Below are 23460 nucleotides of genomic sequence, written 5' to 3'. Positions count from 1 at the left end.
TGTAGCACAAACCAAGCTCAAGAGCAGTGGAACGCCTTACAACAGAATTGTGCTAGAATTGGGCTTGCCATTTTATGCAGTAATGCATTACTGTTGGTTGAGGGAGAGGGATTTTTATTCCTCCAGTAGGTATTGTAGAAAGAAACATATTTATTGTGTTTTGTGAAACTGGGGGTTGGCAGGTGCATTAAGAGCCTCTACTGGTATGGAGTTCCAGACTGTCGGTCTTGGATGTCTCAGTCTTCTCTTTGCGAGCTTGCTTTGATTCCTTCCTTTTGATAGTTTTACTACGTGAGGTATTGCTGGCTCCAGAGGTATGTTGTTTAGCTGACAAGTATGTTTGTTTTCCGTTTTAGACTGCTTTGTAGGTGATGCATGTAATTTTCAATATGATTTTGCCTGGGAGGGGGAGCCAGTGAAGCATGGGCAGTATTGGAGAGAAACAGTCTAATTCACGGGCATCTGTAAGGAGGTGGTCCATAGTGATGTGTATTGCATTGAGGAGGGGGGGGGGGTATTGCTGGTCTGTTTGAGTGTTACAAGCCAGAGTGAGGGATGAGTTTCAATGTAAGCCTTCCTTTTTGATAAGGAAACATTTAATTTCCCCAGTTAGTAGGAAGGACTAAGATAAATTGTCCCCTGAGTTGTCTGGGGTTTCCGGTTTAGATTAAGAGCCAAGTAAGTAGTACATGTCCCCCATCGATCTATGAGATAACAAGTACTTGGACCATCATACAGCATTTTTGCAGGGGAATGAAGGGTTTGATTATGTGCAGTGTGTGGATCTGTAGCCATGCAACTTGTGCCTTTTTTGGCTATGTTCTTTTGTAAGGAAAGGCTACTGTCAACAATGAAGCCGAAAGATTTGGCTGACAGCTGAGGGGTGAAGCCTTCTAGGCACGTGTCTTCAAGCCATATCCGGCCATTTTTGCATGGTTTGTTAAGGTAAACATTTGGCATACATGTTTGGATAGTAGCCAGGCATTCGTGGAGGCAAGCAAAGTCCTGGAGGCCATTGACCTTGAGGTACAGCTGAGTATTATCAGTGTACTGATGGATGGCTATGATGGGGTAATTTAGGAGAATTCCCTAGGGTTACATGTATAAATTGAAGATTATTGGGGGAGCGGAGCGAAAGTAATCTTGGGGGAGTCCCACATGTCTAGGAGTCAATTGGATCTGAATGAACCCATCTGTACGACCTGCTGTCTGACGGATAAGTAGGATGCAAACCAATTTTAGCACATTTCCGGAAAATCCCATCCTGTCAGCGAGGAGAAAGAGGAGTATTTGGTGATCAACTGTGTCAAAGGCAGCCGAGAGGTCGAAGAGGACTAGGAGACACGAGTCCCCAGGGTCAGAGATTGAGTGCATTGTCCACCATTTGTATGATTGCAGTCTCAGTGCTGCATTTGGGGCAGAAGCCAGACTGTAATGTAAGGTCAAGCTGGTCGAATTTGGCAAGTAGTTGGATCGCAGCTACTTTCTCGGGAGGCTTGTGATAGTTATGTAACTGGCTAGGTCCTTTGGGTTAAAAGGTATTTTGAGAAGGGCTTGTTTGAGACCTGTCTTCAGCACATCTAGGAATGCCCCTTCACTGAAGGAGGCATTCACAATACTGATTGCGTGAAGTGCTGGGCCAGCGAGTGGTTTAATGAAGGAGGCTGGGAGGAAGATGTGCGTTGTGATGAACCCGATGATGTCATCAATCCTGTCCCACAGGTAGCCTCTTCCCATGTGGCCTGGGGATGGCAGGGTTTACTTGACCCCAACCATAGGGAAGGCTATATGGGGAGGACCACATGGGAGTGAGACAACGCTCAAGGGGATGGCTCAACATCGGATGAAAACACACATCCCCTTTCCTTTTTCGGGATATCGCCTCAATTCCTCCTGCCTTTATGACACACTGTTGTAGACCCCTTCGGTCAACCGTAAAAACTGCTAATAACATCTTTCAGTATTCTGGGAATGAAATACCAAACATTGCCCATTATTCTCACCTGTATGGAAACACTGGGACGAGGAGGCTGAATGTAGCAAGGAAGATCAAGGAAGCTGAGAAGCCCTGGATGCGCTCTAGTGCTTGCAAGTGCATGATGGGTGCTGGGACACTTAAAACGCCAAGCCAGCATACAACAAAGGGGTGCTGTCGGAAGGAGCCTAATCCCCTTGGTGCAGATCGAGAGACTGCTTGGCCGTAGAGGAGACCGTGGAGCTGGAAGGCTTGGGAAGTTGGCAGAGGAAGGAGCACTGCAGAAGCAGGTTTGCCATGCTGGGACCATAGTGGGAAGTGAAGTGAAGTGAAGTCCAGGGAAGTCTTCCTGACTGGAACCGGAAGGCAGTTCCAACTCGTCCGAACACAGAGAGGGTGCTCAACAGCAAAACGGGAGCCGCGAAGGATGTGGAAGCTGCTGTGTGAAACTGATGAGCCTGTGAAGTGGAGATGGGACTCTGCAGAGCTGCTTCACGTTACTGCGAGGAGAGCAAAGCGAGCCACGAAAAGCCAGTGAGTCCTAGGAAGGGAAGCTTGGTCAACGGGGCTCTTCGGAATGCTATTAAGGAAAGAAAAGAGACAGCACAGTGAATGAAAGCGATTTGAGATCCAAATATTTGAAAATCAAGAATACCAGAATTGAATGTAAGAAATAAGAATTGTCAAATTTGCAAGGGTGTAAAGTAAATCACATGAGAAATCCCTGGCAGGAGAGTGTAACAGGCAGTCAAGTTTGTGAATATAAAAAGTGAACCACATTGAAAAGGTCTGGCAGGAAAAGTATACCCGGTAAATATAAGTTTGTGAGTCAAATTGCATAAGTGTGGAAACCCCACACAGTGGGAGTATCCCAGGTGTCCTGCGAGTCTGGAGGCCGCATCCAAGTTGTTTTGCTATCAAGTTGTTTGTTGAATAAAGAATCCCAAGGAAGATTTATACTCTTAGGATTGTGAATGTTTGAAAAGACTTGTAGAAAGGAGACCTTCCTAGAAGTGGATTGCAACACCAGGAGGAAGGAGATAACCTCTTGGGCAATGAGGAACTTGTCTTGTTGATCTATTGGGTTGCTGAAGAGCGATATGGGGAAGGGAAGACATTCATGGGAACTGTGAATGCTATTTGTTGGGAACGTTTCTGTTGGAGCTGCACCATTCTTTTTAACTTAAACATTTGTGTTTTACAAGGCTAAAGACATTACCCTTAACACCTTATAGTTACTTTTAGAACGTGAGGGCTAGAATAGGGTTTCAGACTCAGGAAACTTTTGCTTTGGACATCTTGACACAGGACAGACACTTAGTTTTGCTTGATAGTGAGGCATTTTCCAACCCCCTTTTACTTTGAATACATGTTTGTGACCACAATCCTGAGATCTTTGTATCCATCTCTCATTACTGGCTCCTCGCAGCATCTAAGTAGTGGGTTTGGGTGAAGCGTGTGTATCTAAAAGTGCCTTAGAAGAGAGTAGGTTGAAGTCTTTCCAGCAGGGCAGTGCCTGGGGGGGATGACTATCGGGGCTCTGTCTGGTTAGGCATCAATGTGACCTCTGGTTTTATCGGTTTTGTTAATGAAGAAGCCGTTTATTCCTTTAGATCTCTCTTGTGAAGTCAGCACCTCAGGGACAGGTGGGGCGTGGATCAGTGCTTAACTGCTTCTAATAAGGCTTTGCTCCTCTTAGAGGCTGACTCAATGGTGGAGGTTTAGTAAGTTGACTTGGCCTTACAGATTGTGTCTGAGTTTGGTACGCAGGGATGAGGGATCTTCTAGGCTGTCGTCTTTGCGCCACGGCTTTTCAAGGGATCTGATAGAGTGCTGGCTTTCAGCAAGCTTGGGTGGGTCCCAAGGGGCAAATACTTTGGCTGGGGCAACTAGAGTTTAGAGTTGCGTGGGCATCAACTAGTTCTTTGGCAAGGTGGTTGCATTTATCGAAAAGGGCTGAGGCCTTTCCCAGTTAGGGAGAATTCTCATAAATGTGCTAATTCCCTTCACCTTAGAGACCCAAAGCAACTTTGCTGGATTTTGAGGACTTGATTGTCTTACCTGGAGAGAGTGTGAGCCTTTTTTCACTCTCCCTCATGTATTTTGATGTGTGTTTTACTCTTCTGTTCTTTGATTATGGAGTTTTAGACCACTCCATAGGCATCATCTTTTCATGTGTCGCACAGCACCTTCAGTGCAGTGGCACAGGGATGTCTTTTAGACTTCCCACGATTTAAATACCTTCTCTGGGATAAACTGTTTCCCAGCGAATGTAAAGTGAAATTGAATTTACTAGTCTTTTCAAATTCCTAGACCCTGCACACACTATCCTACAATAGAGTGCTGGAGGGGTTACCTGGTATCCCCTGTGTCTAAATACTCATGTAGCAGTCAAATGCTACCCTTTCCTCTCGAAAGGGCTGTTGGCAGTGGTTTTACAACGAACTACCATGATTTTTCCCGACCCCGAACACCGGTAGCGTTAAATCGCGGGAGCCATGTTTTTCAAGATGGCGTCTGAGCCCCCTCTGTAAAAACAGGTCCCGGTCTTCTTTTTTCGCCGTTTCATTTTGGAAAGGTCCTTCTTGAGTTTGGTCCTTCTGGCGCCTGAGTGTCTGGGGTGGGCAGGAAGTGTGGGAGGTGCCCAAAACTCCCAGTGCTTAGTCTCCTAGGAGACCCAAATGCACTCTAGCGTGATTGGCTGGCTGACTGTCCGCCAAGGACAGCCACCCTGCTGGGTGAGTGACAGCTAGGCTGGAATGAAAGGGAGAGAACCAAATAAAAGGCGAGTCTCTTGGCTTGGAAGGCAAAGTCGACCACTGGAACGAAAGAACCGAAGACGAGCTTGAAGAGCATTGCTGCTGCAACTCCTGGACCTTTGGTTTACCCGGTGAAGCCCTGCTGCAGGTCCAAATCGCCAAGTTCACCTCGACAGAGAAGCCCCTGCAAGGACGGCTTCTCCCTTTTTGAGTTGGTGCGACCAATCAACTCGAACCCTAAGCCACCTGGATACCGTTCTCGTAGTCTTAGTTGTGTGTAGTGGTCCCAAAGGGTACTGCATACAAACTCTGCCTGACACCCTGATCAATAAAGATGCTTTTGGACAGCACTTTGTGGGCAGCCCTTGTTTGTGATATGAGAAGGGGAATTGCGGCATCGTTGGTCCAGTCTTCCACTCAGGTTTCTTCTTCTACAAATGACCCCTCCCCTCTTACCATTTTCTCTTTGACTTGACCCTCGCTATTCCTCCTCCCCACTCTCCCATTCTCTTATCTTTCACCAAATATTTATTCAAGTCGAATCATTCTGCCCTACCTTGACCAATGACATCTCTCTAGAAGCTTTCCTTTTGATGTTGAACTTGCCTTTATCAATTTCAATTTTGCACAGCCGCACCCCTTTAGTAATTAATACCCTGCCCGCTAGTTTACCCCTTCCCATCGACGTTCTATAGTCCTTAACCGTGGAATATTCCAGCCATCCAGCTGCTGAAGACAACAATGCATCACTGCTTAGGATATTAGCGCAAAGACCATTACCCTCCACCCCTCACACTCTTCTCACTGCCTAAAAGGGCCCTCTACTGACTTGGACACACTGTTCAGATGGATTTCCAAAATCCACCCTGTTTGGTCAACTATTTATGGTGGACAGGGAGACCGAGTCCTAGCCAAATCCAGTCGAGGTAGGATAGCTGAGACGCAAGGCTTGGTCTCAGGAGGGCTGTGGGAGTGGTCTCGGGCTACAAAGAGTCCACATACACCACCACCAGTAATTCCAGTTAGACAGATAAATTCACAAATATACATGTTAGGCCTTAAAAAACACACCAAGCAAGTAAAACATCTAGGCAAATATTGTCATACACCTATAAAACAGATATATTATCACCCTTAGGAGAAGAAAGAAAGCATATGATTCAATAACCAGTGAAACACAGCCAAGTACTCAGATATATGAAATTCAATAAAGACACTTGAGAATAACCACAGAACAGTTTTCCTAACACTGAATGAGTGAAACGCTAAGATGGGTCTCAGGTTCCAAAGTTATAATTTCAGGTAGTTTTACTAAGGGATTTGAATCATAACATCTGGCATTGTCAAAAGTCAAAAAGGAGAAGTTCAGGTTAGTAAACTCACTCAATCACAGGCACTAGGATAAACCTAGGAAGGGATTCTTGCCCATGCCTTCACAGACTGTCAGGAAAGAATAATTTAGGGAGAGGACGTAACACCCATGTAACCCTATGCAGAACAGGGGGGCTTGAGAGGCGCGTTAATGGGTATGCATTCTCCAGAGACCACTGCTGCGGGTCAGGAATCCATTGGCAACAGTCTTCTGTGCTTAGTTTGGTCGAAGAAGGCCCATGAGTTGTAGGTGCACAGGTCACTTTTGAATGTGGGATTTGGTCTCGGTCAGTCGCAGTGCTTAGAAATCAGTTACATACAACCTCAGAACCCTTGAAGACTGATTGCAATGGGTGTCACCATGATCAGGCGGTGACATGTGATCTTTCAGGGATGAACATAAAAAGGAGCAGGTCGTACAAGGCTTCAGTTGATGGAAGGCTTAAAATGCCAGAGCAGTCGTCTAGTTGTACAAGTTGAAGATCTTCCAAGTTCCAAAGATGCTCTTGGAACAGCGACCGCTGGAGCGCGAGGTAGCTTATGATGGAGCTAATTGGTCCAGGCTCAGAAGCCACGTTTCCCCCAGCAGGGGTCGAGACTGATTGCTCCTACCGGTCAAGGGGTGGAAGCCCCGATGGGGGTTTTCATGAGATCAGGCTGAGTATTTAAATTTCAACGGGACTTCACTTGAGGTGGTGCTGGTCAACTGCAGCGCTCGTCCATGGGTTGTCATCTGGCTGCTCTTCTTCGTAGAGGACATTGCTCCAACGATGAGCTGAAGAATGGCTGCAGGAGTCATCCTTTTATCCAATATTCGGACTGGTAGCTCGCCCAGGTCCATCAATGGTAAGGAACTGCACAATTCAAATCGGCGTTGGCTAACCAATAATTTGCCCAGCAACAGACATTCAGGCACTAGGATCATTGTACTGGGACCAGACCGTCCCAACCCCCACATCCGGGCTCACACAAACTGCCTGTTTGCTTGAGAAAGCTTCCCATTTGTGGTAATTCCAGACTCAAGTATACTTTTATGCTCCCCTCGCCTGTCTACTACTACTACTCTCTTCTCCACACTACTACTACCCACTCCACACTAATACTGCTCAGTCCACTCACACTTTCTCTCCTTTGAAACCCCCAGTCGTTTTTTTCTGACTCCCTAATCTCCCTCGAACAATCTCACACACAACCTTTTTTGCACACTCAAACCCAATTACCCCTCTCTCTGACCAACTAATACCTTTCCTTGCACACTCCAACAAGTCTCCCACACGCTCCTATGCTCTTTTCCACATAGTCTCTTGGTCCTCTTGCTCCGACCCTTGACCTTCCTGAACAACCCACACCTTCAAGCTTCTTCTGGGCCCCCTCTTACCCACCTCCTTCCCTCGCCATTGTCTATCTTCCTTACCTGGTTCCCACTGCTAAATGCTGTCTATCCTTTCCCCACTGGAAGTGATACCATCACAAAATCATTCAATAGGGTTTTTAAGCACCTACGCCTTTTTCGTACAGGAGACTGCTAGTCTCGGGCAATGGCGGCACACAAGATTTAAAGTTTGATTGTGTGAGGACTTCACAGAAGGTTAAGAATGACGATTTGATGAAGTAGCCGATTTCACAACCCCTTTGTAAAGGGAGCATGTTGTTTAGGGTGTTAGTCCTGCAAGGTGATCCGGACTCTGACATGCTCTGATTGCGCTGATGAGGTTCGCTGTCTTGGAATGGGCGGATCCGGTAAGAGTGCTCACTCTCTGACTCTGATTTTCCAGCTGAGGCAGGTCTCATAACAGCTTGCTTCATCTTGGCTCCTGCATGGCTTTTTTTTGCTCGCTCTGCATTTTCCCCTCTGGTTTCTCGCTGCCTGTCTCCTTATGGCTGATGATATTGGAGATCCTACCAGACACAGAGGGTGTTGTGCGGGCATAGGTTGCTGGCCAGTGTTAAATGTGTTGAGTAGGCAGGGACTGGGACCCTCTCTTCACATTACAATGATGGAGCGGACGCTGCAGAGTTAAAAAGGTTTGGGGCTTAAATAACATTTTTGATACTTGTTTACCAAATTCCCAACCACCTGGGGAACATGCATTATAAGATTGGCCCACAACAACAGGTAACGCAGAAAGCCATTGGGGACCGGGGGTGGGGGAGCAGAGCAGGATAGACTGGGGTATGAAAGCCCCTTCATACAGAGATGAATGAGTGGTGTTTCAGGGAGGAGAGCTGAAGGAGACTGCAGCAGTGTTTGGGAGTGAAGATGAGTTATTATGTGAGAGTGAAAGTGGTACTTAGTTTGAACGAGTTTTGTGTGTGTCAGTGACTGGTGAGGGGATATGGGGGTGGGGGAAGAGAGGAGAGGAGAGGAGAGAAGTGGTATAGTGTCGAAGGGTGAATGAGAACTGTGTAAGTGAGAGGGTGTGTGATTGAAAGGTGCTGAGAGAGAGGAGGTAGTAGTGGGGAGGTTGGAGAGCAGTAATAAAGGGTGAAAGAGAAGGATTGGACTGTGAGAGCACCGAAGGGGGATATCAGAGAAAGGAAGTAGAGAGGGGGGAGGAGAACAGGACTGAGAGAGAGAGATCGATCGAGAGAGATCGAAAACGAGAGAGATCGAGATGAGAGAGAGAGAATGAGAGAGAGAGAATGAGAGCAAGAGAGAGAGCGAGAGAGAGAGAGAGCGAGAGAGCGAGAGAGAGAGAGAGAGAGAGAGAGAGAGAGAGAGAGAGAGAGAGAGAGAGAGAGAGAGAGAGAAAAATGTGCGAGACCTGTATTGAATTTTCATAATACCATTTCTTGACATTTTAGATCCATGGGAATTTCCAGAGGGAGAGGATTAGAAAAGACAAAAGCCTTTAGGCTCTCCCTTAGTGCAGTCTACACACAGATTGTAGGGGATACCTATTGTATTTACATGTATTAGGGACCCTCTTTGTTTTTCTCATCAAGTCTTCCTGAAACATCTTCATTTTTTAAAAGATCAAATCATCTGGAAACCTCTGCTCCTCCTTCCTGCTTCTTAAAATTCAAAATAGTTAAGAAAACTGTTATACTGGTTTTCCATTGGTGTTACTGGCAGTCTCCTTACCAATGTTCTTGTGCAGCTAGCTATGGTGGGTAAACTCCCGTCTGGGTGTGTAGTCCGCCCTGGACGCCAATGAGGGGTTCCTTTATTAGTGAAATGCTGGAGCTGGCTTAAACTTAAGGCATGGATCCGCGGGTAGAATGAAGGCTACGCAAAGGCCATTTCAGTTTCCCCACTTCACCTGATTTCCTTGTTATCCAACAAAATCTCTCTTCTCTTTGATCGCTTGCCACAAGTTCGTACCTGGGAGGACCTTCTCTTGTTCCTCCCCTCCCTCTGTCATCCTTGTGCATCCAATGCACCTACTAGACAATTGATTTGGGCTTTTCCCTTGTGCCACCTATGTCTCCTCTCTGTCCCCCGATATTCGTTTCTGTTGGGAAAGATTGATCTTTTGGCAACTTTTCCTCCATATTGTATGGACCCCCAAACGTTTTGCTTTTGATCCTGTCCTGGCCTTTTCAGGGAAGTCAAGCCTTCCGCTTCGCCCCGCTGGCCTTTTGCTCATTTTGTTACGGGGAAACTGCTCGGTCATTCAGGCTATCAGTACTGGGAAACTGTTTCCCTTTTGATCTTTTTACCTTTTACCTTTTTGGTAACTTTTTGACAGTGCGCACAGCATTTTACAATGCAGTGCAGTGGGATACTTTCGTATCGCCCTATTCTTTTACACTTGGGATTTGTGGTTCCTTTTATGTGTGCCTAAAGACAAGCTGGTGACAACAGATACCTTTTTACAATTTGAGCATTATTTTTAGTGTGCACATTCACGTTTTCCGTGTACGCCTACTAAAAGTGGCTAGTGCCCTAAAATGGGTGTGCCACAAGAAATTTCACTTGTTCTTTGGCCATATTGTGTTTTAGCCGCCTTCCTGCCTTCTCAGGTCAGGCAATCTCTTATATGTTTGTGCATTTGCCTGGGAAAGCCGCTGCTTTCGCAGGCTACTGCTGGCTTGGTGTGTGTAGACCCAGGATGTGGGTAGGACTGTCTGGTCCCACTCCACATCTGGGGCACCAGAGTGTAGGAGTGTGGTATGGGTGAAACCCACAGTGGTCCCTGATTGGACAGTTGCTGGCTGTTTGAATGGTGCAGGTCCTTACCATTGCTGGTCTTGGATATGTGCTTCCAGCCAGGATTTGGGGTAAGAAGAGGACTCCTGCAGCCATTTCTTCAGATAAGCGTTGGAGCCAAGTTTCATGTGTAGACGGGCAGCCAACTGAAGATCTGTGGACTACTCCCGAAGAGGCCCAGCATCCTTTGCTGTGATTGGCCCGGTGAAGCCCTGCTGGACTGCGTGTTCTGCAAAGGCCCGAAGCGGTGCTTCAAACCTTGTCCCTTTTGGGACCACAACCAGTCGCAATGCATTCACAATCCTTCAAAAGTGTCTCTCGACCCCCCCCCCCCCAACTCCCCCGGTGGACTGACCAGCTCTACAGTGGTATACCTCTGCAGAATCGTTGCTGTGCTGCGTTAATAGCTGGATTTTCAGTGTCTGTCAGCTCTTGCCACAAGTCGCCTTCCTGCCGAGTTTCAGCTTTCCAGCTTCAAGGGCTCCTGCTCTGGAAGGTTTTCTTCAGCCACAACTGGAGACACACCTGCCATCATCACTCTGTGGTGACCGTCAGTGGAAGCCTCTTCCCTGTGTCCTGTGAGATATCCAGAAGAGCCCTGCATTTGAATATTGCTTGCCTTCTTTGCCAGGGTTTGCATTCTGCATCAGCAGCCGACCAGAGAAATCCTCGGACCCACAACCCATAGACATCCTGCACCGAAACAAACAGCAGGAAGACCTACCTCCAGCGATCCCCAGTCGACCCATCTATTCATCTGGGAATCTTGGAGTCAGAGGGGTAAGTAATTGCAACGCTTTCACCTCCCCCTGTTCTCTTTGGAGCAGACCTTATAAAGTTACGTTATAATTCTTGTGAACTGGTTTCATTCTACTGCATCACTACTTACCAAGTTATTGAATGCATTTCTATAAACCAAAGTTGACTGTATGTATGTTTGATAACGGAGTATTATCTGATATTACTACCTGCTTATTTAATTTACGAGTGTGTGTTTTTGGGCCTAGAATAAATATAGTATTTTTGTACTATCTATATTGAATTGTGTGCTTCATAGCATGAACTCCTTGTGGACCCCAACCCCAATCACACACTCCTGTGACTAAGCCTCGACCACTCTCCACACTTACCTTGATTGGGTTTGGTTAACCTCTGTGTTCCACTGTTTGGTGGCGTCTTAACTGTCCACCAGGCCAGATTCTAGAAATCTATCTGAACACTTTCCTCCTCCTACTTTTTGTCATTATTTGCCTCACCTCGCTGCCCTTCCCTTAAATGATTTATTTTCTTACTGTTCACCACTTTCTAGACAACTCTGTATTAAGGGCTGGCTTCGACACCATCACCTCCATGGTTTCCCTGACCACAGACTCTTTATGTTCTGCCACCACCTTCTCCATATCTATTCCCTTTGTATATGTTCCTTCTTTTGTAACCACAGCTAACTGGGCAGTCTTATTTACAACTTTCTTGGTCCTTCTTTCCCCAGCCCCATGTTTTTTTTTTTTCTCTCGCCTGCGGATATATATATATCTCTCTGTCTCTGTCTCTCTCTCCCTTCCCTGCCCCAGCTCCCTGGAGAGGACTCCCTTATTCTAACATGCCATAGGTGTATGTGGATGGAACTGGTTAACAGCTCAAAATGTCTCTTACCCTGGGCCCCACTCCTTCCCCCAGTGGTTTTGGATATGATTGTATGTACCAACTCAGGGACTGCGTGCTCTGTCCCTCCTTAGAGACAGAGCTTCTAAGGAGGCAGTGTGATCTTCTGCCTCTCGGCGTTGGTATGATGTCAGCCCAGAGATGAGGGGGGGGGGGTTGCAAGATTTAAAGGAGTTACTCTCCATGCTCACCCATGTTTAAACTTGAGATGCGGGTTGTTTGCGCTCTTTGCTCTGTAGCAGAGTATGTAGGATAGACAAGGTATTATGTGGGTCTAATGGGGACCTGATGGTAGCAGCAAGAGAACAGCAATCCTGTATGCGGGGAAAGGGGTGTATGGGCGCGGAGGATTTGATACCTTGGCATTCTAGAAGCTGGGGTGCAGCTGAGAAGGAGAGGGCAAGTATGTTCGGGTTGGGTGAGCTTTCTTGCAAGACGTATGACTTCTGTAGGGCGATTGGGTAGCAACACTGCATAACAGCTGTTGTGCAAGGTGTTTGTGCGCTATGGGAGGAATAAAAGGGCCCACATGGCATGTAAATGTGAGCAGAAGTGATACTGTGCTTACTTTGCAAGGGGCAGAGCAGTAGAGATGGATATGTGGGGAGACAGGTCAAGGTTGGAGCCTGATGATGTTGAGCCTTACCATAATGTAGGGAGCTAATTCCGCTTTCGTAGAAGAGTAGACAGACCTGCTTCCTAAGGCAGGTGAGGAGTGTTGCTGCAATGCCTAGGTACCTTCTACAGTTTAACCAGTTGCTAGTCTGGGAGGCCGACATACATGGTGTTTGCCTACTCTACTTTGGGATTGATAATGGTGGTTATTGCCACAGAACAGAGCTCAGGGATGGTGCCTTGATGGTCTCTTAAGTTGTTGTAGCTGAATAAATGCTCCCTTAGTTAACACCTGAGTAATGGTGCTTAAGCCGATGCTCATTTAGAAATTGCCCCCCACTTCTCGCTACTTTTCCCCAACGTGCTTCTGCTCCGGCCGCAAGAGTGATTGGCGTTGGAGTAAAGCTTTCCTCTTGGGCAGTGGAGGAGTATTTAAGTGTTTGTTTTGTTGTATTGTAGTCTCTCTGCATTCTTTGAATGTCTATGCGTTTGGTGACACTGCTGATCTTACAAAGCACAGCCATTTAGACAGATCAAAGCATTTTGTGTGCAGCTGCGGAAGCTACATTCATGGCTAATGAATGTGTTGGTTCAGAAGGCTGAATGTGTGGATACTAAATAGTACAGGGAGAAGACCAGCACCTTGAGACGCTACACCGAGTAGTGAAGTCGATTGGACCCTCTCCAGTTTGGCCTCCTGTTATAGGAGCTCAGAAACATGTCACCCCAATCAGCAGTTGATGTAAAAGATACTTCCACTTGTGTACAAATCCTGCAGGGCACAAGAAAAGGTTTGAGGCGTAGGGCTGAGGTCAAAGGGAAAGGGGTCCAGGAAGCTTAATATTAACAGTCATAGTAAATATGTCCCACCTTGTGTATTTTAGGGTTATCGTGGAAAGAAAAGATCACAGCCTTGCGTACGAAAATGGCAGAGAGAAAAGTGACCTGGTTCGTTGTTACCGCCCTGGATGAAGTTGCATGTAAGTAATGTATTGTTTCTACCTGATGTCTAGTCCCCAAAGGCTTTTGCTAATTCCGGTTATGCAGACCATTTTGAGATACAATGGTACCTGTAGAATGTTCTGCACAAATCTGTTACTATATAAAGCTAGACTGTATCTAATATCGAAAGTGCCCTTTGGTGTAGTCTTCAGTGATCGGAATTAAGATTTGATCAGCAGGGGCTAGAGGTAGCTCCTGGGTATCCAGCATTAACCTGAGACAAAGAGCTGCCACTCTGGAAGGAGGAGCTAGTATATAGCGTTCTGCAAATCTAACTTCCACATAAGATGTAAACATATAATGTATGGCCCCTTATTTCATAGAGGTGTGTCCTAATGTGTATTTATAGATTGTCCCAACGCGCAGAGATAAATTCATGTAGGTATGTTTGTTCGGCATCATTTGACCTGGGGAGCCAAAAGTAGCTCTTGGTGACAAGCTAACAAGGCTCTTTTAGGCTCACCTCAATTTTGAACCCCGAGTTTTTATTGGATGGGAATTCCTTCTAACAATAGAAAGAAGACAGCTCCACCTGATGTTTGCACAGCACTCAAAGAACCTTTAAAACAAAAAAAAAAATCATACATTGGTAAAACCCACTAGTTTCCTGGGACTCTGCTGGTCAACCCCCTTTTTCTTCCCACCCCCATTTCTTAGCTTCGGTAGTCGCTCTGGTAGCGTATATCTCCTGGCCAGCAAGATGTCCAAGGAGGTCGATGATATGCAAGATCGCATGAGAAGTTATTGGTTTGAAATAAATGTTTTTGTATGTGGATATGCGTGTTACATAATGCGTATGTGCATATGTTAGAATGGCGATGTGTGTGCAAGCGAGTTTGAATTAAGGCACACGTACGTGATTATATGTATGCATGTATTAAAGTGTGAATAACTGAGTGTGTGTGTGAGTGAAGGGGGCAGCACAGAGTATGAATGTGTATTTTCAGTTGAATGCTGGCATATAGTGTGAACTGAAGCCTTATGTGATGGTTGCAAGTTTATATATTTGAACCACTGGCATTACTCTGGGAAACCTTCTACAGCATCATTTGTTATCCAGTGTGTGCCATTGCAGAAGAGGATCAGCCATATGCAAGTCTTGGTCCTGCCATCACAGGGAGCAGCCCACTGCAAACTGCTTCACCACATCTCTAAAACACAAGCAGCACCAGACATGCTTCAGCCTTTTTGTGCCTCAACACTGAGTTGCAGATTGGTTCCCTATGGCAAAGTGAGCATGGGACCTATACCTGGCCATAACCTCTTTCACATAGGGAGACAAACTATAATCCAAAGATGTGAAGGGTGGAAGGTTATGAATTAAGTTTACAGCCTCTCAAGAAAATCCTCACACTAATTCTAAGGGATTGAAACATGAAGGGCTTTATAATTGGGTTAAGGCCAATTATCAATAGAGAAAGATTGCATTCTTTTCACTCCAAGAACATCAGAAAAAAAACTTGATTTCATGTTTTTTTATATTATGGGGTGAGACAAGTGATATTGATGTATTGCACTAATAGTATGATTTATAAATTTGCACATAGCTTTTGCACTTTGTTTTGTGGTACTTGATATGTTGTCTGTATCATGATTATGGAGTGTTATAGGGCATTATTTCTACCCACCACACTCCAAATGATGGGACATCTGTGTAACTAACAATGGGTTGCTTGGTATTGTTAGAATGGATTTTTAAACTCTGACCTGGTGGACAAATGTTTAGGAGGCACCCTTGTTGGATGAACAGGGGAAAACTTCTGGGACGATAGCCAGACCAATTCACAGTAGCTTGGAGAGCAGTTGAGGCTAAATGTCAGGAGGGGTGAGAGTGATCAGGGGTCTCCAATGAACACACAGGGAAACACCAAGAATTACAATTAGACTGTCATATACTAAAAATATACTATTTGTTATAGGCTCAATAACAACACAAGTGAATCATGAAAAGCTACTGTAAAACGCCACACAAGCAACACACTATGTAACATATATAGAATCACTGGAGTCGGTCTGAGAAAGTTAAAAACTCCACCAAAACCTATAAAGGAAAATGGCGAATAACTTTTATAGCACAGACAACCTTCAGAGATGACAAAAGTCCACCCCTAAGATGAATGGAACCTTATGCTCAATGGTCGAAGCGTGTGTAAAAGCACCCTGACGTGGGTAAAGTTCACATAGTACTTTTTTGGAGGCAGGTAAAAGTTAGCGAACGGATTCTGAAGGGGTAAGATGGGTTGCAAAAGTCAGGTGAGGTTTTGCTATGGTGAACAAAGCTGTTTCCGACTTTTGGAGGGCTTTAGGGAGCAAATGCTAACCATGCCAAAAGGAAGGCAAAAATAACCTTCAATGCGTAAATACATTTGGCGGAAGAAAGGGCCACTGCTAAGTGACTTCACTACTCACTGCCATTAACTCGGTTTTGGTCCAGACTTGGCAGGTCTGCAGGCGGTTGCCAGAGGTTTGATTTCCCACCCTCGGTTAGGCTTCCAGATGCAGAGGTGCTGCTGGTGCGGACACAGGTCTGGTATGGGACAGGAGCTGCTACTCTTGATTCAGAAGAAGAACCAAGAAATCACTGATGAAGAAGGTCTTGGGGGACAGGAAAGAACCGCTGGAAAACTGCCTTCACTGATAGTCACTGTTGTACAGTGGTGCAAGGGCACACAACTCTCACGGTACGACAGACTCTTATCTTGTGACCCAAAGGTGCTGGGATAGCAGAATTCCAGTACAGTGCGTTGTGGAGCATGCTGGGATTCTCCAAAGTTTTGCGTTGAAACTCAAAACGGCAAAACTCCTGCACGGTACCCAATGTTTTAGCTGGTCAGTCCACCGGATAGCCCAGAGACACTTCAAAGAAGGCTTACTTGCATCGTTAACAGGAGGTGTCAAGAGTGATTGGTCACACCAATTCAAGGGTTCGAAGCACCTTCACAAGTCTTCTGAGATCAAGTGCAAAGCAGGTCTCGACCGGGACAACAGGTTTCGGGTGCCAGCCCTCTTCAGTGCATCTCGGGATCATACTTTGTTCTGCTCTGCTCTTCAGGATACTTGTTTCTTTCTACAGATCTGTTTGAATCTCTTGTTGATCTGCTGGAGTGGATGCAGGGCCACTCCTCATATCCAAAGTCAGGCGGGTGCTCGCACCTGGCCTACCAATGAGAAGATCTTCCCCACGCATGCATAGCAGCAGTGGTCCAATCAGGGACCACTGAGGTCCTCATGTTCTTATGCACACAAGACACCCTGGCACTAGTAATGTGGTTTGGGACCCGACAGTCTCAGCCCACTTCCTGGGTGCCCACAAACGTGACTTGCAGGGACCGTGAAAGAAGCAGCTTTTTTTGGCAACTGCATGCCCAAATAAGGAAGTCCTGCACCTGGAAGGGCAGAAGGAAGGCCAAAAGACAGAATGGGCAAAGGAACAGACTAGAGACCTTGTGGCACGGCCATGTTGGACACTAGCCGCAGTCATCAGCCAATTGCGCTAGGGCTCGGTAAAAAGTTACCAAAATATGAGAATACACTACTGCTGCCACCAGTTTGTACAATCACCACAAATTCCTTAGAAGGTGTCTAGGGCCATAAAACACAATGGCCCCATTGCGCGGTACTTTAAGGTACTTTGCGCAGTGATAAAATGTTACCAACCAGTGGCAATAAATTCTAAAGACTAAGAGAAACAAGGTTTCTTCATATTGACAGCCTGAAGGACGTGTCTGTTTCCCCATAACAATGAGCGAAAGCACAGTGGAGTGCAGCTGAAGGCTGTGCTCCACTGTAAAAAGTAAGATCAGGATACAGTAACATATGCAAAATGTTTGGAGAGTCCATATATGAAGGAGGAAAAGTTGCTTCAAGAGAAATCTTTTCTAAAGGGTATTGTATTAATTCATCTTAACCACTGGCATTGCTCTAGGCTTTTCTTTTCCAAACAATCATATTTCATGCAGAAGCGGAGCAGCCACATGCAAATCAGACTTCATCCTGCCACCAATTGGCGTATTCTGGCCTAAATTGCTAGGCTACGTCTCCTCTGCAAGGACACCCAAGGAACCCCAAACATGTTTCTGCAGTTTTGGTCCTCATCAGTGGATTCCAGCTGCTTTCCCTTTGGCACAGCAACCAAGGGAGCTCCCGTCCAGGCACAAAGTTGCATTCTGGCATACATGGTCTGCACCATCATGAAAGTGTTTTGAACTAGTTTAATATTACGAACTATGCTTTAGTGGCAGTGCTGGATTGTATTGTGAGCACATTCATAATGAAACTGTTGTTTCTCCTGTATGCTGTTGTTGATTTGGCATCCATCTGTTGGTTAGTTTCTCTTCACAATTGGGCTCTAAAATGCATCGATTCAATCTTTCTTTTAAAAAAAAAAGATTTTGATGTGAACCCCACTACCACTTTCCCTCCGTGCCACCACCTCTAACACCTTGAAACTGGTTTGGGAACTTCAATTGCTTACACTGATTCAGTGGATATATTAACGCAACTCTAATGAGACATATGACCAGCTATCACTGACTTTTGTTCAATCTCATTTGTTCCCATCCTCATGATCATTTATCCATCCCTACATACTGCCCAATAATCCATTCATCTATGTCAAACGTATGCCTTCATCCTTCCTCACACTATCATTTGCCCTTATACTTTCATTCAGCCTCTATAAATTGTTCATCCTTACATCACCATACCCCTACTCTTTCATGTTCATCCACATTCCCTGCACCCTCTCACCGGCCTGGCTATTTCCCGCTGGACTTTTCCACCATCAGCATAAGTGTATGTATTTTCAATGTTGAGAGAAAGAGTCGCACTATTTCCAGTTAGTGGGTGTTTATTAGGCAGGCTGTTGGCGCCACCATGTGGGGATATACAAATATGCAAGAGGACACTGTAACAAGATATTTGTATATGTATGTTTGTATAGAATGTTGATCCACAAGAAAACAATGAGTCAGTACCTTAATTAGGCTAACAAATTCATTTATTTTGCATATTTGCGAGCTTTCGTTGAATGTCACCACTTTCTCAGCCAGAGATGAAATGAAGCATTTGGAAAATATCACAGCATTAGACCTGAACTAGCAAAAAGTACCTGTTCTTTGAACGGGTTCTGTAGAGAGTCATGACTACACTCTCATTAATTGCTGAAAATCAGTGATCCCCTAGGTCGCTGTTTCGATTCGTTTATCGCTTTATGTTGTTTGCACTCTGAAGTAAACTGCACTGAGAATGGGTGTGTGTGGCTGGCTGACATACCTCAGCAGACTTTGGGGAGAGGCTGCTGCATACTGGGACCTACTGTGTTCTCTCTCCACCTGTTGCCTCACCCTGGCGTGATGCAGTTCGTTTCGGTGCATATGTCCAAGAAACTGTGCATTCTAGGGTTGAGGACCGGTCTTTCTACGACCACCACTTTGATGTTTCGCTGTTTTCAGGTAACCGTCTCATGTGAAGGTGCTTAAATCCGGGGAAAGGGGTGGGGTGCCCAAATGTCATCTAGCCAGTAATGTCCAGAGGGTCCTAACAAGTCACGTCAAAATCTGGTGCAGATTGGTGAAACGGTGTGGAGTGTGTGGAGTGTCTCGCACCCGTCTTCCAGCTTTTTCAGTCTGGGTTTGTAACCGAGTTTTTGTTTTCTTACCTAGGGCTCTTCAATCTACGTGGCTCTGACATAGACTACAACCCCTTGTTTTTTTCCTATGCCATCATAGGGACTGACACAATCCGGTACTGTATTTATTTCCTCCTTTTTGTCTTATTTCTTCTCTAGATAGAAGTGAAGGTGTGTGTGCGTGTGTGTGGAGTATATCGCTATGGCATCTGTAAACCTTCCCTGCATTTCTACCGTGGATGCCATTGGTGGCGTTAGTTGCATCTTGGCCCTCTGCCCGATGTGTGCATGCCACTCAATGGAGAAATTGCAGTCAGGGGGAGCTTGAACTAATAATGATTGGATTTCAGCATGAGAGATATCACAAAAGATTTCCTTTTGTGACAAATCTCTCTGCTTTTGCTCATTGAGCCTGAGGGGGGGTGGGACTGCAGCGAGTTGCTCTACCTCACCTTAAACGTGGAAGGGGTTTAGTCTCTCCTACAAGTTTCATATGTTCATATATTCACCTCATCTAGGTCCCAATACATAAACTTACATGGCTTAATCGCTGATAGTAATAATTATTCATTTCTTATGTAGCGCTACACAGCCATAGGTCTCAGAGCACTGTAATAACTGAAGACCTGATTATCGCACAGAGCAGCACTCACTGTATCGACCTCGGAAGGATGAAAGGCTGAGTTGACCCTGCTGGGATTCTAACCTGCCACAGCAGGCTGCGCACAGATATCCGGGGCGAGCGCTCAGCTCACTGTGCTATCTGACCGGCTTAATGATCGCTGATGGGAAGCTCCATGTGTTGCCCTGCTATGGTATGGTCAATGGTATGGTCAATGGTTGCTGTGCTTTGCTAATCGAGATTCATTTCACTGCTTCTTCCAGACTCTTCATGAATGGAGAGCGCGTGGCAGACCCGGCGGTGAGGGGGCATCTGCTGCTTGATGCGCCCCCAGCTCCGGAGCTAAGGATCCAGGTGGAGCCCTACGAGTCGGTGCTGCAAGTTCTGCAGGAAATCTGCGCACACTTGGCGCCAAAGGAGAAAGTCTGGATCAGCGATAAAGCGAGTAACGCGCTGTCTGAAGCCATCCCGAAGGTTGGTTTGTCGTGCAGGGAAGGCCAATTGCACCAATCTTCCGTGCTGGCCTTTATTCTCTCTGTCTAAACGATACTTCATTTATGATCGCACTGAATCTGCACCCCTCTTGCCATCATTTTACTGTAACCCTAGTGTCTAGCTGTTGCTGTGAATGTGGCTGTGTACTAATTTACCTGCACAAGGCATGCATCTTTGCATGTATAGTAGCAGCCGTGATGGAACATTAATGGGTCATTTCTGTCCCTTGGGTATCTGTGGGAATTGTATTTATTTTACTTTACATTTTTGTAGCACTTTTATCCAAAGTGCTGTCCAGTATAAATATCCGTGCAGTATTCTTTTAAACGAGGATACCGTGAGCCTAAACCGCTTTGGAGAGTGCATGTCATCATGTTTTTAGGTGGTAACATGGGTAGGTCATTGCGGCCCACCATTCAGAGGTAACACACCGAGTCAAGCGAGGGGTATTTCCGAGGGCTACAGCCCTGTCCCATGCTTGTATATATCGCTGCAGGTCCTCTGGCAAACCTACTGGAGTACTGATGTTTTATTTTTAAAAATGTATATGATGAAATGGCTCTCGCTGACGAGTCTCCATTAAGAAAGAAAAATCTTACCCAGATGAGATGGACGCTTGGAAAAAACATAAGGGAACTCAGGAACTGGACTCTCCTTTATTTCCAGAGCTGACTTGTATGTGTTATTTATCGTAAACTGGACTCTTTCCAAGAGTTAGGAAAGCAGGTATAATATGGCAGCAAGTAACCGCCTTGTTCGGAGAAGAGATGTCCTCCTAATGGCCTTTCGTTGCATTGCGAAAGGGGAAACCTGTATGCAAATCAGTCATGATTCTACCCCTAAAGGGGCAGTCCACCACAAACTGTTAGGTCACATTTCTTCTGCATAGGGCTGCAAGGAACCCCTGATGTGTGTTGGCCTTTTTGGGCATAATCTGTAATGTGCACCTTAGGACCATAGGCCAGCAGCTGGCACCCGTGAGTCGCCAGAGCCCTACCACTGTAATTACAAGGATCAAACATATTATGAATGGGCTTGGCATGAACTTCTCCGTTTTCGGTTATAAAAACGAACATGCACCTTTCACAAAATAATGCATGCCCTGTGTTCTCCTATTTCTATCAGACCTATCCCTTGATGAAACGTCCTTGAGTCTGATAGGTCTCAGGGTATAGTTTATGGTTATACATGGAGTTTTGATAGAGCCCCCTCTCTGGCATCTACCATTTTCACATCCTTTTTGTGTGCGTAAGGTGTCTGGTTCCTCCCTCGCTTTCCTCCCTCGCTGGCGCACTCTCTGCTTTCTGCACATGGATTGCCTGCAGCGCTGAGGGGTCGCTGTCCATTGTGGGTTCTTTAGTGACTGGAAAACAGTGAAAACTTAGGCAGCACTTGAGGCTTGGGATGGTGCACATTGGTACTGCACATGTGAAGACAGGGACTTGGGGAGGGCACAGGAAATGGGGCCCTCAACTGCCGCCGTCCCCCTCGAGGGTAGGTTTGACTCTGGCTTCCACCCTGGTAGGACTCCCACACCAGGCAGAAAGGGCTTCAATCCTCTCCTGACAGGGTCGTGTTAATTACCTGGTCACATATGAGTGAAGGGTTTCTGGTTGTTTTTCCTTGAGGCCTACTCCCCTCATCCATCGAGTGACTGTCTTCCCTACTATGATATCCTACCACCTTACACGTCACACACTAGTCCCCCAAACACCACAACCACAGGCCTAGCCATTAGCACTAATCAAGCCATGACGAAGCTCTCTTTTGCGACATACTCCAAAGTTTCTTCATCAAATTCACTGAAAGCGGATTGTCACACAGGACCCGAGTACTTCTGACCTGCACCTATCCACACCACAGGATCCGCATCTGCCTCTCCCACTGTTCCGCCTGCTTCCCCACCCCAAATCCACTTTTTCTGCAGAGAGGTCACCAAAAGTGTCCGAAAGGCATTATTTATGCATTACTGTACTTGCATTACAGTTCTTTACATTTTTGTAAGACTTTTCTTACTGTCATTCAGTTTGTAAATGGAGGCGGCCAACTGCTTTCTGAGGATCAATTATAGCAGCAAAGATGTAGAGTAAAAGGTTGTGTTTCTCCAGTTGACCTCGTAGTGCTGCCACGCCAGTGACTTTGCTGACGCGCTCGGACTACAGGAGGGTAGAGGTGTGTACACGCTTGAGAAGTGAGGCCTAGCAAGCTTCAAGACTGAGAGCTGAGGATTCATCTGCCACCTGAAGAAAGGACTGCTCTGGCCTGCCCTTCACAGCTGGCAATACTGTGACGCCTATCGGCTTTTACATCTCAGGCTCCAGGCTGTACTTGCTGATCTACAGTCCTCTTATACCGAGCTTGAAAAGTGAATGTGCCCCATGTGGGGGAACTGGGACTCTTTCCGGTCTTAAAGGCAAGCTCATCCAGCTCATGCCAGCCCCCCTAAAATGCTTGTTCTCAAGCTTAATCCATCACGTGGGGGTTGGGGAAGGAAGGTGGTAAGATAGTCCCTGCTGATGATGTCCACACTACCTCGCTCCTCTGGATGGGTGGGCTAAGGCTGTACAAGCATGTTGTGGCAGTGTGGTGCACACATCCATGACGCAGACGATTCTCTGATGGACCCGTAAGATCCGAAATGCTTTGGAAAGCATCTTACTGGCTGTGGTCTTGTAATGAATGGGATTTATATTTAAATAAAAAATGCGTATATATTTTATACAAGAGATTTCATATTTGTTAATTTGTTTTGTCAATGTGAGGAACACTAAATTGTTCCACCCAATACCAAGGATAGGTTTCTTGGTGCCTTGTTTGATTGCATCAATGTGCCATTCCATTCCACCCCTCCCCCTGAGCCTGTCGTTTCCCTCCTCCCCAGCCCTGTGTTCCATTCCTCTCCAGAGTTGTAATACCCAGGTTGGAGATGACGCTTCTGTTTGATTTTGTCCTACGGTCAGCCCAAGTGTTTATCCATCTGTGCAGTTTAGATTTGATTGCGTTGCCGCCAGTAATTCATGTTTGCCATTTCTATCAAACTTTATGGGCCTCATGAGTGTGCGGGTGTGGTAACAACATGCTGCATTACCGCATACTGGCATGTGCCGGTAGGGTGGTGGATTTTCCTCCGGCCCGAGTTCAAAGTATATCCGCCACCCTACTGGCAAAAAACTGCTG

General features: G+C 46.1%; 1 protein-coding gene across 1 annotated transcript in view; it reads left to right on the top strand.

Annotated features, from left to right (window-relative positions):
- XPNPEP1 (X-prolyl aminopeptidase 1) overlaps window positions 1-23460 on the top strand; it is a 297380-nt gene that overhangs the window by 127370 nt on the left and 146550 nt on the right. Inside the window, exons 8-10 of the mRNA XM_069611759.1 lie at window positions 13420-13515; window positions 19201-19282; window positions 20052-20262. Of these exons, the coding sequence (XP_069467860.1) occupies window positions 13420-13515; window positions 19201-19282; window positions 20052-20262 (389 nt within the window). The remainder of the gene's footprint in view (window positions 1-13419; window positions 13516-19200; window positions 19283-20051; window positions 20263-23460) is intronic.

The sequence above is a fragment of the Ambystoma mexicanum genome, chromosome 8, assembly GCF_040938575.1.
Source record: "Ambystoma mexicanum isolate Mex_15411 chromosome 8, UKY_AmexF1_1, whole genome shotgun sequence".
NCBI classification, from domain to species: domain Eukaryota; kingdom Metazoa; phylum Chordata; class Amphibia; order Caudata; family Ambystomatidae; genus Ambystoma; species Ambystoma mexicanum.
Note: the sequence above shows the minus strand (reverse complement) of the source record. Positions and strands in the feature narration are given on the sequence as shown.